The sequence below is a fragment of the Agelaius tricolor genome, unplaced genomic scaffold (genome assembly GCF_023055355.1).
Source record: "Agelaius tricolor isolate 1412-34295 unplaced genomic scaffold, bAgeTri1.0.p SCAF_19, whole genome shotgun sequence".
Taxonomy (NCBI): domain Eukaryota; kingdom Metazoa; phylum Chordata; class Aves; order Passeriformes; family Icteridae; genus Agelaius; species Agelaius tricolor.
In genome coordinates, this window is record NW_027269279.1 from 3,869,340 (window position 1) to 3,883,245 (window position 13,906).

General features: G+C 41.8%; 1 protein-coding gene across 2 annotated transcripts in view; it reads right to left on the reverse strand.

Moving 5' to 3' along the window:
• Positions 1–13,906, reverse strand: part of SDK1 (sidekick cell adhesion molecule 1) — a 388,755-nt gene that overhangs the window by 147,351 nt on the left and 227,498 nt on the right. For both annotated transcript variants that reach the window (XM_071443929.1, XM_071443928.1), the window contains exons 6-8: positions 9,927–10,038; positions 8,777–8,967; positions 235–318 (exon numbers count right to left, since the gene is read on the reverse strand). In XM_071443929.1, coding sequence (XP_071300030.1) covers positions 235–318; positions 8,777–8,967; positions 9,927–10,038 — 387 coding nt within the window. The remainder of the gene's footprint in view (positions 1–234; positions 319–8,776; positions 8,968–9,926; positions 10,039–13,906) is intronic.

Consider the following 13,906-nt stretch of genomic DNA (forward strand, 5'->3'; position numbering starts at 1 on the left):
ACAAACATCAACATGCCAGCATTATTCCAAGTTAAAGTAAATTACAGGAAATACCCAATTCTCCAAAGGGAAGGGCCAACCCTCTTCGTTTGATATGGGACCTGTGATAATCAGCAATAACACAGAGACTTCTAAACATTAAAAACTTACAGAGATAGTTTGTGTAAGATGATTTCTTCCAAACTGGACAGACACATGCCATCAATCCAGGTTGGAACTGTTTTGTGCACTCACCCATGGCCTGGCACAGGATGTCCACGTCCTTCTCCACCTCAGCCAAAATCACATTCTGGGGTTCAGCCGTGAAATATGGAGGTTCTTGGGGAAAGCAAACAAAAGTCAACAAGCAAAGCCACAGCAAAGTGAAAAACAGGCACTCATTAAAAAATATTAATCACAGAATCTCTCCACTGGTGGTGCATCTGATGTAAGGGGTTACAGATTTGTTTGTCTCTATTTGGAGGTGGGGGTTTTTTTGGTAGTAAAAGCATCATAAAAATAAGGCCTGACAATGTTTGCTATGCTGAGCATGAATTCCAGAGTGGAGTCAATGGAAGGTAAAGATTTAGGGGTTTGCACTGCAAATTAATACCCAGAGCAGGGGCTACTTTTCATTTTATAGGACTGAATCATTGAACGTGTTAATTTTTTGCTTAGAAAGGCCCTCCCGAGAGGTTTATAAAGGTTTATATTTACAATGTACATTTTATAGGATAGTTTGCTTCAGTATCTAGACTGCATTTCACTTCAGCAAGGCATGAAGTATGTCAAATAAAGTGCCATGGCATGTCACAGAGTCGACATCAGAGGACAAGTGCAGCATAATTAAAAGAAATTCCTCTCAACTGTTTTATTTCGAGAAAGCAAACAGATTTAATGCTTTAATTGAAGTTATAGTAATAATCATAAAAATCCCCACTTTATCATTAGGGCTAAAGAAAAGATATTACATGTTTAATTAAACAAAGACCAGACTGCAGAAATTGCAGAGTATGCTGGCATGTAACTCTTTCTTCTATGCAGCATAAAATTGAAGAGCATCATGTCAAATTCCCAGAGGCACTAAGGTTGCAGTCATTATCATGGTAACTAAAGACTGTCATAGTTTGTTCAATGCAATTATCATCTGAGTACTGGTTTTAGAAGGATTTTACTTGATTATAAATGCAGTTCTTCTGCAGCATAACGAAACTCAGTGCTAAGTTTTAAGAAGTACAGAAAAGGCAATGTAAGTAGCTTGTGAAACTGAGTTATTTGTATTTCCATTTGAAGGAAATTGAGTATGTTTTAAAGTATGTAGGAAGCTGCAAGATACAAGGTAATTTGAGCTGACCTGCTCTCAAATCTCTTCACCAAACACAACTGGAAAAAAAAACTTGTTGCTATATTATTGCTAGGGCATGAGCATTTTAGTAAATAAAATCAAAACCATATAAATTTATCCTACAAAATCTTGTTGCTGCTTGCAGTGTAGCAAACGTGGCTGTCACACTGTGGGGTGACATCAGGAGGCACCAGGTTAGAACAGAACCTCCCCTTTCCCAGCAGTTCTTCCCTCTCACTACAGTAAAATACTTGCTTGGGTGTACAGAACTGGGGTCCTGTCTGAGCACCAATGGATATTACAATTCTGTATTCATTCCAAATAAAGCCAATCAATATCAGTCTTCAGCATACCATGCAGGGGAGGAGGGGAGGTTGCAAACTGCCTGCAATAGTTGTTTACCCAGCAAAACCAATAAAAACAAGCAACCTGATTTATTATATTCTAATAATATACATGTGTTAACATTATTGATCCCCACTGCCTAAATATAAAGCTATTAATAAACATGCATAATAAGCTGTGATTTATTGCATATGATCTCATGCGTTAATCTCAACAACAAATTGAGAAGCTGAATGTTTAATTGAAATTCACTGATGGCACACCCTTTGACATGTTTGATCAGCTAAGTTGCTGAGTCCTCTGCAATTCATCTAAGTCCATGTTTTCACTCTGAGCACTCTCCTTCCTCTCACACCATCCTCCAAGCCCTGCCTGGTGTTTTCCTTGTGCTCCATTTCTCTGGATGTTACCTTCTGAATTTCCAAACTTTCAGCTCAGTGTCCTCATCTATGTGTCCTGTCTGTGTCCACACGTCCATCTCTCAAAATAAAATTTGAATCTTTCATTCTACGGCAATTTGATGTGATTGTGGGGTGAGGAGAAAGCAACGCTGGGCTAGGAAGGCATCCAGACACATAGTCACAAATCCAGACATTCCCTTCTAAGTCTGGGCTTCTTCTGTGAATGTCTCTCCAGTCATTGAAGTTCATCTTTTGCTTAGGGAGGTCCTGACTGCACCTTTCCTTTTATAAAGGATTCTGCTCTTAATGGGCCAATCTCTAAACTTGGCAACCTTCAGCCACCAGCTCTCAAACTTTCTCCTGGATCAGCAACATACTCACACACCAGTGATAAATTTGCAGATTTATCTTCACTGTGGGCCTGCAGTCCAGCTGCAAAGCACTTATGTGACCTCAAAGATGCTGGTAGTTCCATGACCTCTGTTTATGTGCTGCTGCTGCTGCACAGCTCCTGCAGTTCCACCTGGCATATTTACACTGTTGTCTTTCCCAGTGTCCCTCCCAAAATCCCAACCTGTGCTCCTTCCTTTAAATCCCACACAGGCTGCTTGACACCCTTTGTGACATTAAGAGATACTTAGGGGAGCAGGTATCAAGCAATGAATTACATGACAAAGAGCCTGAAGTCAGTGACAACTGTCACTTAGCAAACGGGATGTGATGGTATAAAAAGAAGACTCACATCAGTGTTTCTGAAAGAAGCAGTGAGAAACAGAAGCAGACAAGACAGAAAAAGAGCAGGAGCAGCAGAAAGATGCAATCTAAAGGCCACAGGCAGATCCCAGAGGACTTTTGGTGCCAACAGATTTGATTTCTAGTCTTGAAGGCCAGACTCACTTCTTCCCCCAGACTAAAGGCTGCTGAACTCTGTTCACAGGCACTCCAGCAGCTGGAGGCACTGCCAAATGCTGCACCTGACACAGGGACAGCAGCTGCCCACAGACAAGTCAGATCCCATTCTTGAAAGAGAAGCACTGATACAGAAAACCTTCCATGAGCAACTCTGCAATTCATGGCCTGTACTGACTAAAAACTGACACCAGCCTGGGTGGGATGGCAAGGCTGATTGATAAGGGATTTCTGATTGATAAGGGATTTCTGGAAGATCCAGAATAGCACATGGCCAGCAGAGCTGTGGTAAAGTCTAACATACCTGGAAAATTAGCCTTGGTGGTGCAAGGAATGAGGGGATTCCAGGAATATCAGTGTAGGGATACCCTAAGGGGTTTTAAAGCAAATAAGAGTGATTTCACACAGCTTCTCATCTCATTATGGCTGGGGGTGGAAGTGGCCCCTGGAAATTACCCAGGCCAGTCCCCCTGCTAAAGCTGGCTCATTCAGGGCAGGCTGCAGGTGAGTTTTTACCAATTCCAGAGAATGAAACTCCACAGCCTCTCTGAGAAGCCTCTTCCAGTGCTCTGTCACCCTCCAAGTAAAGAAGTCTGAGTTTTCCATGCAGCTGTGCAGCTTTTCCACACCCATGTGCCATTCACCAGCAGCATGGATGCTCTAAAGGTCCTGTGGAGGAAACAGCTCCATTTACAGGTGCTGAGCAACTGCAACCTCAGCTCCTCACTTTTCAGAGGTGTCAGATGCATCATCTGCACGTCAGGTTTTATGCCCAAGGGCCTGAATGCCCAGCATTAACTGCAAGGGAGAAATTCAGAGTATCTGAATTTGGGTTGTACAGCACCTGGTGAATGACTGTCAGAAAGAGGCCATAAAAATGCAGCACTATTTATAGGGGTCAGATGGCATTCTGAGGGGGCATTCTGGGTGGCTGTATATATGACTCCACTGCATATTTATAAGGCTTGGTTTGAATCACACAGTATGAATTTAACATTTATTGTTGTAGGCAATAATCATGTGTTGAAATTTAATATGTGTGGTGAAATTATAGCATCTTCCAAAGAATATAACGTGCCAGACACAAGTCCCCACACACTGCAATTTTTAGGAATGACAGTAATTTGCCAGTATCAGGTCAAACATTTAAATTTTTTGGAAATTATAGAATCACAACAGTTAGAATAGGAAAGGACCCATTACTCCAAGTTCACCCTGCTGGCATTGTGGTGTGTGGCAACGAGAGGGGTCACAGCCCATATTAGGCTGAAAGAAACAGATACTGCATTGTTCAGATATTGTATTGGTTTTTGACTGATCTTCACTAAAATGTCAAGTACAAGCAAGGGGGGAAAAGAGTATTTGAATATAAATGGTGTTTTTAATAGTTGTTGAGGGTTTTGGAGTTTTTTTTCCACTCCAGACATCACTGGAAAGATGTGTCTCAGAAAAGCCCTTGGGAGCCTGCAAAATTTGATCCCATTCTAACTTCCACCGTGCAGAGTTACATGGTCACTGATTTTAACATTCAAAAGATAGCAGTCAGCATCCCATTACATACCCTTCAAGCTGCACTGGAGATGTGTGACCTAATCCTAGATACACACATGAAAGTCAGAAAGAACAGAGAAAGCCCCAGGGGCTCCTCCAAAGCTGAAATTCCTGAATCTCTCAGAAACTCAGGGCTGCATATTTAAGAGGAAAATTGAACCTTCAACACGGAAGCCTTCCTCCAGCATTACCATAAACTAATTTATTTGGTGAATATCTTCTAAAGGAAGAGGAACTGGAAGCTTGACAGCCCCTTGTAGGTATAAAAGTCTGTAACTCCAGACAGAAGATCAGACTGGCCATGCTGGGAGAGAAGCCCCATTGTGGATGCAGGTACAGCAGGCTCCTTGGAGCAGGAAGTTTCTTTGCATGAATATCAGGTTAAAACAGAGAGAGATGAAAAGATCCATGTGGTTTCTTGCTACCCCTACTGTGAGCAGCAGCCTGTGTGTTCTGAAATAACAGCCCAGGGAACACATGTCCTGTCTGCAGGGCTGAAAGGAGGAAGAACTTGTTGGGAATACCAGAGACAGAGCTGGGCTGCCCACAAGTCCCACTGCTCCCCTCTGGGGTAGGTCCTGTTGCATTTAGGCCCAAGGCAGAATGTCTGTGTTCATCTCAGAACCTCTGAGCCTTGACAAATCAAAAGCTGCAAATATTTCTTTCCTTTGAGCCCAGACTGTGATTAGGCGAGTCCAAAGACATTTTGTATTATAGTTTTCCTGAAAACTTATTATTTTCTTACACAGTAGATGAGCACAGTCATCAGGATCTTCCCCTTAAGCACCACACATGAAAAATTATTTCCACTGCTTTCAAAGAAGGCATCTGCAGTGTTTCAAAGTGTCTAAGCTGGAGCCACGGGAGCTGCTGGTTCCAGAGGTCTGAGCACGAGGCACTGAGGTGCTCGTAGCTACAGAGGGAAATAACTTCTGCTCTGGCAGCTCTGTACACACCATGCAAATTCCTGAGCAGCAGAATGCACAAAGAAGACCCTTCAGCATCTGGACACTCCTGGAGAAGAGTGAGGAGAATCAGCCCCACAGTCCATGTCAGAGCCCAGCCAGGTGGGCCCTTAGGCCAACACTGGAGCTTGTCCGTGTTCCTGAATCCTGTGGTCCCACAGAGCTGAATTCTCCCAGGATGAGAAGAACATGTCTTTTAATGTAGATCTCTGGGCACAAAATCTCTCCAAAAGAAGGGAAGCCCTCTCCTCTGACTCTCTTTTATTCATTTGTATTCCTTTGGACAGACCAACAAGGCTTCAACCCTCGCTTCTGCACAACCACTCATCATGCCAGGCCCTTTTTTCAAATTGTTTTTCTCATTTTTTTCAGATTTTACTATCTGACTACATTTAATTTAAAGAGCAGTTTGGATTTCATACAGTGGAAGAGTTTGGTTCCTCATTTTTTAAAACTCCTAAAATTCATAATTTCCCGTAGAACAGTCATTTAAGAAATGACTATTGCCATTTGTCACTAAAACTTGCAGAAGTGGAGCAAAAGAATTTAAGATTATCTCAGCTTTCAAATTGGTTTGTTCATGGGAAGACTCTTTAAATTACTTAATCTTCAAACTGTTAGTGATAAAACAAATGTGCTCTTATCTAATCTGCAACAAATCTTTCCCAAACTGTTACTCTGCCAAGCGAGGAACATGATACCCTTTAAAAATTTATAACAACTGCAGCTAATAAAACCAAGGTTTGGAACCACCTCAGTTTATCTTTTCTGGAACAATATGAAGATGTCAGGGAGCTCTTTGCCACGTTCAGAAGAAAAGTGCAGCAGCACACAGCTAGAGGATTTTCTTGTTTATGCAGTACTACTCTAATACATTGGAGATTCAGGCTTTTTCAATAGTATTGTGATTTTAATTTACAGACCGAGATATATTCTCAGAAATATCCAGAAAAACTTCTGAGATAATACTGTAGGACACAAATAATAATTTGCTGAGTAGATGCCTTTGTGCTAAGTTCCACTGCCTTCTAATAGAGCTCTGGTTGCCATCTGAGCCACACTCAAAAAATCGTGTGACTTCTCTTAGCTGGGAAAGTCAAGGACTGATACATTGGAAAAAAGCTTTGATTAACTCAGTGTTTGTGACATCTTTGATGCATCTTTTCATTGCTACCCCTGTTCTACCTGTTAATAGCAAAATATTTTTCTCTCTTGTTTCACAGAAGCTCTTACAGCCATGCTATTGAGGGGCTGTATTTGATTTCTCCCATTCTGCAAACAAACCTCTTCTTTTAAGCTAATTTCCTTTTTCTGTTAGTTGAGACCCCTCATTAAATCCACGCTGTGTTATTCTCCCAAGAAGTACAGCTCATTATCAGCTCCCAATCTACACATCCACACTACAAATATTTTATGCATGCAAATGGACAAGCATTCCTGATTCTCTCTAAGTACTGCCCCCATGGACTAGGAGAGATACACTGCAGAAAGCCTTAGGTTTGAATCTTGTCTGCACTTTCCTCTAGAACCCGTCCCTTGACTAATTAAATGACAGCCAGATCCATCCAAGAATTCTAAAGCTGAATATAAGTTATGCATTAACTACTAATCCTTTGATTTGGTTCCCTGTTTAGAATTAGAGATCCATCCTGCAAGCTCAAGAAACTCATAAATAAAGAAATCTATCAGGCTTTGCTGACACGTTGAGTAAACACCTGCATCTGAAGTGTCGTGTTCCATCAGAAGGAAATAAAAGTAATTGGTAACCAATTTGTTTCTGCTTTCTTTCATCTGCTTGTTCTTATCTACAGACCTTTTCATAACTTCATTCCCTGACAGCCTCCTAAAACTGGAGAGGAAATAAATAAAACATTTAAAAATAAGAGAGCAGGTAAGCTACTAAAGCACTGCTGGTTTAATATGATTCCCCAGTGATTATTTTTCAGTTTTATTGTAACTGTATTTAAAAATCTTTTCGATTAACCAAGAGGCTGCTTTAAGTATTGCATTAGGCTGGATCTGACATCACAGCAACAAAGGCAAACCAGCTACAATAAAATCTTATGAATAAGGAAGAGTTTAAACAAAACCTATAAATAAGTAAATCCATCTCTGCTCCTTAAAGAGAAGGTAATAACTCCAAGGAACAGAGGGCAAGGAAAGAGACTGGAACCAAACTTTGTCCAGTAGGTAATAAATATAACAGACACACAGTGCTCTAAATGAATCTGGAATGGAGCTTTGCAGAGGGAAGATCTGCTTTCTCACTTAACAGCAGCTACTACAAATTGCTTTAGCAGAATACAAATCATACAGCAGTCTTTAAAATTGTATTTTCAGAAGGCTCAAAGAGGTAAAGAATCGTGGGCTGCATTCCCTCTGCAAAGCTCCAGGAGTGCACGTGCCTGAGCCCTGAGCAACGCTGAGGCTGCTGGCCCTGCCAGGGCTCCAACCTCCCCAGGACACTCCCACAGACAAAAGCTTGACTTGACACAACCACATCTGGCTGAAAACATCTCAGTGTCCCTAGCCTAAACCACCTCTTCCAGTCTAACAGTCCTAAACCACTCCACACTGTGTGCACTGTGCTCACGTGCAGAATTTCATCAGACATGCCAGGAGCCACCATTCCCAAATTCCAACCTCCTCCCTACAGCAACACTCGGAGAGGAGGTGGTGGTGGAAACAGGCAGGGAAAGGGCAGCAATGTCCCCTTTAAAAGAATTAATTCCAAAGTTTCCCTGGGAGCTGGAGGTCCAGCAAACAGAGCTGCTTTAATGGCATTTGCTTCCCTGTCCTGTTGCCTCAGCAATGCTCTGTGCCTGCAGAATGTCCTTGGCCCCCAACTGGCACCTGCAGCACACGAGCACAGGAGTGCTCCTAAAAGCCTTCTTGCAAAAATACAGGCACTTGACATATGAAAACTGGATGTAAGCAAGGCAGGATATAATCAGGATTTAATGCACCTAAAAGCCAAGATAGGGAAGCTGCCCATTAAGGATTTTACTACTGTATTTCTCAAAATTCCCATTAAATGTATAGTTTCGCAGGGGATTTACAATCACAGCAGTGTTTAAAAAAATCTATTTGATGAATTTATATTAGCAGGGAAGAACGGCTGAATTAATTTGGAAGATAACCCTCCTTCACCTCCTTTGTTCTGTTCTCTGAAGAAAGGTTCAAATGTAAGGTCAATGAAATATTAAGATATCAATTTTATTTCCTATTATACCTCAGCCCAGAGCCTTTTTTACTAAAAAACACATTGCCTCGAGAATTACCCAAGATAGAAAGGAAAGCTTTAGCTCTTGCTGGCTCCTCTGTGCTCTCTCTGAGTTTGGCTTCACAGAAGTACATCCCCACATCAGCAGAGGTCGGGTTGGTGATAGTGAGGCGTCTCCCAAAGCTGCTGATGCCACTGGTGATCTTGATTCCATTTCTCTTCCAGGTCACGCTCAGCCTCTCAAGAGGTCTGCCAAAAAAAACCCACAAGAATAAAATAAAACATATATACTACAGAATAATCTCTGTGTGCATATATATATATATTTATACACATGAGGAATATAATATTACAGATTATAAAACTTCTTTAAGTCTTCCTCTATCCCCAAAACACACTGTTAAAAAGTAAATACATGTATAACTTCTACACATCAAGGACTACAGACTACTCAAGTGGCATTATGCAAGTACAGCTAATTGATACAGCAATAGAACTTAAGTGCTAATAATTTGATTTCTCCAAGCAAAAGGAGTAAATACTGCTATGGGAATCAGCTGCATGGGAAGTGCTTTCATTACAACTCAATTACCAAAACAATATTAATCATATCAAGAACATCTCTGCCCTCAGAGGGGAAAGTAAATCAGTTGGTCTTATCACCCAAGGACTTCAACTATTCACTTCCACTGAAATTCAAAGCTATTCAAGGCCAGCTAGATAGAAACATAGGGGAATGCTGTGAATTCTGTATTACAGTGCATTATGAACAGTTGAGCAATAATCACTGCAAAATGAGAGTGTCTGAAAAAATTACTTCATAGGAGATCCTCACTAAATTTATTTACTAGGAAGCACCAACTGTTCAACAGCATCACCTCTGCTGTTGATAGGCAACAGCTGAAACATTATTAACCCTCACCATAATTTTTTCCTTAAGATAGTGTCTGATGCTTGAACAGCACTTTTCCTTTCCATGTGAGGACCAGGTGGGAAAGCACCCCTGCCTGACCCTCATTTGGCCAGAAAAATCAATGGGTTTAATTCAGTAACATTGGACAAACAAGATCACTCATAAGGTCGCTGTGAAGAGCGAACGTCCTGCTTCAATCTCCAAATTATTAACAATAAAGAAATGAAAACAACGTCCTCTGTGCTTCTGCAGAGAGGACAGAGTCGCTGTGGGGGCTGTGGAGGTGTTCCCATACCTGGCGTTGGCCACGCACTCCAGGGTGGCCTCGCTGCTGCCCGACACCACGCTGGTGTTGTGGGGGCGGATGACCATGGCCGGAGCCGCGCTGTCCGAGGGGCTGCTGGCACCTGCAGGGGCACAGACACACCTGGTGAGCCCCAGTGACAGCTGGGACACGAGGGTGCCACCGTCCAGGCACTGCTGCAAGCATCACCCTTCAGCCTCACCACAGGCTGGCATCGCCAGGGGGGCGTTCCTGATGGCGTTCCAACCAAGCCAGCACTAAAACCCCACTGTGGGAACCCAGGACATCCCTCTGGCTGCCCTGGAGGGCTCGAGCCCCTGCCCGGGGACTCAGAGACCTTGGCACAGAGCCCAAGACCCCTGGGACTTTGATTTAGCCCTTGGAAAAAACAATTACCAACCTTCTATGAAGAATTACAAGTCAAAAGTGTTTCAGTAGAATAATAGTTAGTTTGTCACGGAGTGAAAAACAGATTTTTGAGGTTTTTAGAATGGGGGCTCGGGGTCCTAAGATGGAGGAATTTGGGCGTGCCTTGCCCTTTTTCCTTCTTCCTCCTAGCCTCCAACTTCTGGGTGACGTTGGCACTTTCAGATTGGCTTAGAGTAGAAGCTCACTGTCTAACATAGGCGATAGGTATTGGAAAGTAATTGTAAATATTTTACATGTTGTTTTTAGTATAAAAAGATAACACCACCCCGGGGGGAGGCAGAGTGCCTCTGTCTGTCCTGCTGAACAGACCTCGGCTGGACAGGAGAAAGAATTTTATAGATAAGAAACAATAAACAACCTTGAGACCAAGAACTGAAGAGCTCTGACTCCTTCTTTGACTGCCAGGCTGGAAAAGAGACTTTCAAGAGACTTTCAAGAGACTTTCTAACGTATCTCAGGGTCCCTCTGACCAGCAGAGATCCCGAGGCCCACGACTCCCAAGAACTGGCCCCTGCCCTCCATCCAGGAATATTCTCCAAGACAGAGAAAATAAATTAAGCATCCTAAATGTTTTCTACTGTTGAGCACTTTTTTTTATCAAACACTTGCTGACTTATATTTTTAAGACCTTTTCATGTTTTGTTTAATCTTACCCCTTCCACACCATTTCAAAAGAGTCTGCCAATACTCATGTTAGTTCTTTAAAAAGATTTTACACACTGGGGAACAAATATAAAATTAACAAAGCAGCATATCACAGCAACTTCAATCCTCTTTTCTTATCAGGAAAGTAAATAACCCAAATCTGTTACTCTTTTGTGAGGCTTCATACTGTAAATAATTTAGCTTATGCAACAGTCAGCAGACACTTAAAAAATGGTAAAAAGGCAGCTTGTAAATTTTCTCTGTATGCATTTAGTAAGTGAATTAAAATATCCATGTATTCATAGGTACTTTGCTTCAAGCAACTCATTTGGGAAAGAAAAATTAGCTATTTTTTAGCTTGAATAACACAGTAATAAAATTTTCAAGGATATAGAAACCAATAAACAAATTACAGGGAAAAGTAATGAAAATAAAACTAAACTGATGGAAAAGCAAGCCAGTGCATCAAATGCTTTCTGCACAGGAGGGTAGTCCATGCCCATTCAGCAGCATGGGAAATTGGGAAATGCAAGGTATGGACCCTAAAATTTAAGCAAATTCCCTAAAGAATAGAAAATAGTCAGAAGATTCTTTGCCTAATCATATCCAGCAGGCCAAAAGCCATTTGACATCAGATTTTACTTGTTGGATGGATAAAGACTTTGGTTATGGGGCTCAGAAAGCTCACAAGGTGAGCAGACTTCTCAATGACAAATCCTTTACATTTGGATTTTCTAATTGACAGCAGTTAGTGTAGAACAGGAGATGGAAGCGTGGAATCATTTTAAAATTTAAAGAATACCACCTACACTTCTGAATAAATTCAAACATTTAAGCATAGTACTTAAAGTGTAAGCAGATGTTTATTTCTTCCCCTAAATATGCTCTGTCAACCTGACACAGCATCTCTATGAAACACACACAGGAGCTCAAAACACAAGCTGTTAGTAGCTTTTACACCTCCTCATCAACATTCCTGGAAATACGATGCCATCAGGTAGAAAATCTATTTTCTAAGATTTCCATGCTGGTCTTATAGGTATTCATGGCAGAAATTTTCCACTTAGTAATTAAAAAAACCAACCAAAAAACCCAGAAAACAAGAGCTGATGATCAGATTAGAAGTTTGTTACTGATGAGAAGAAATATCCTCAGCATCTCTGCTCCCCACCACTTCTGCCCAAGATGAAGGTTTACAACAGTGAATGCTAAAAGATCAACAAACTAGTGACTAATTTGGCAGCAATCATTCCTTATCTCCATCTGGAAGAGAGGAAAACCACTTGTTTGACTTATCAGCTCCCCACTAAAACCAGACAAAGAGGAGAAGTTGGCTTTGCTGTCACCCCCATCACCCACACGAGTGGCCCTGTGTGCACCCAGCAGATAAGAAAGGAAATAAAAGTGCACATTCCCCATCCTGCAACCAGGAAAAGGCAGAGATTTCTTAGTGACTGTAACAAAAATCTAAACAAAGCATGTGTTTATTGTTATTTTGTACTATCTCTGAAACAAACTTATTAAAAGCAGGCTCCTGCTAAAGGCTGCGATGAACAGATGCTGATGTGAGACAGAGGGCTCATCAAAAGGGTCAGAACTTGGATTCCCAGGAATGCACCTACAAAGGTCAGCTATGGACATAACAGGCATAGACAGAAAACAACAAAATTTCCAAGAATTACCTAAACAGTATGGAGGCAGCATGAATATTCCTATTTTATATTCAAAGACAGCTCAAGTTTCCCTTCACAGCACTAAGAAACTCCTTCCCATAACTCACTCTGTCCCCAGTCTTGCCAAATCAAACTCCACAGGGACATTCCCTTTGCAGAGGGCACTTTGCAGCTTTGTTTTATGGCTAATTGAAACTCCAAAGGAGGATCTTAGTTTTACTTTAGAGCAAAAATCTCAACAGGGCTGTAACCTGGGATCTGGGCCTTTCAGAACTTCATCCTTTTGTAAGAAATCCACGGGTTGGAGTATCAGAGTAGCCAAGATCCTAATGGAGATAAGCAACATTGGGATTTAGTTTGGATGATGGAATGAGGCAGATCAGCTTTCTATCAGGCTGGGGAAGGCAGAGAGTGATTGCAAACACTCAGATAATGAACAGCTACCCAGACTCCCCAAGTTTCTCATCCTGCCTGTCAATAAAGCCACTCCATCCTTCTCCTGCCTCCACATGCAGCACACAGATGTGATTTCACTTGACTGATGCTACACAAAAATCCAATGCAGAATGTCATTGTTAGTAAACAGACATTTTCTTTTAAAATCCTTTGTCGAAAACAATTGAATTTTTCTCCTTTTCGCTGTTCCTTTTTTTACTTCATCAGACTTTTTGTTGCCTGAGCTTTCTGGCACTTTGCTGTTTCTGGCTTTTCATCACCTCTTCCTTCTCCTTCTCCTCCTCCCCTCCCTCAGCTTCTCTGCATTCATCTCTGGACATTTTCCTCCCTTTTTTCCATCCCGTGGTCCCCTAAAGATGTTTCCCACTATTTAAGAGCTGCTCAATTTCTGATGTATCCTTTAATTTAATGATTGAACTTCAGCTTCTCTGAAGAAAATGTTATATACACTGAAATGGGGAAGTAAAACAAATGCACATGGGAACAGAGCTACAGTGAGAAGAATCCACTAACAGGGGACCACCATTGCCAGCTATACTCTACCTTTTTAGAAAAGAAAAGGCCTTTGCTTTCCATCTGCTTTCTGAACCCTCCTCTCAGCTAAGAAAGCAAAGCAGCATTAGGGAAAAACACTGACCCCACAAGTGCAGCCAGGGGATGCCTCATATCAGACATGATCAGTCTGGGGGGAGCCTGTGGGGAGCTGCAGAGGCAAGGCTGAGTGACACTGAAAAACACTTAGGGGATGTGCTCTTAATCTGATTTTAG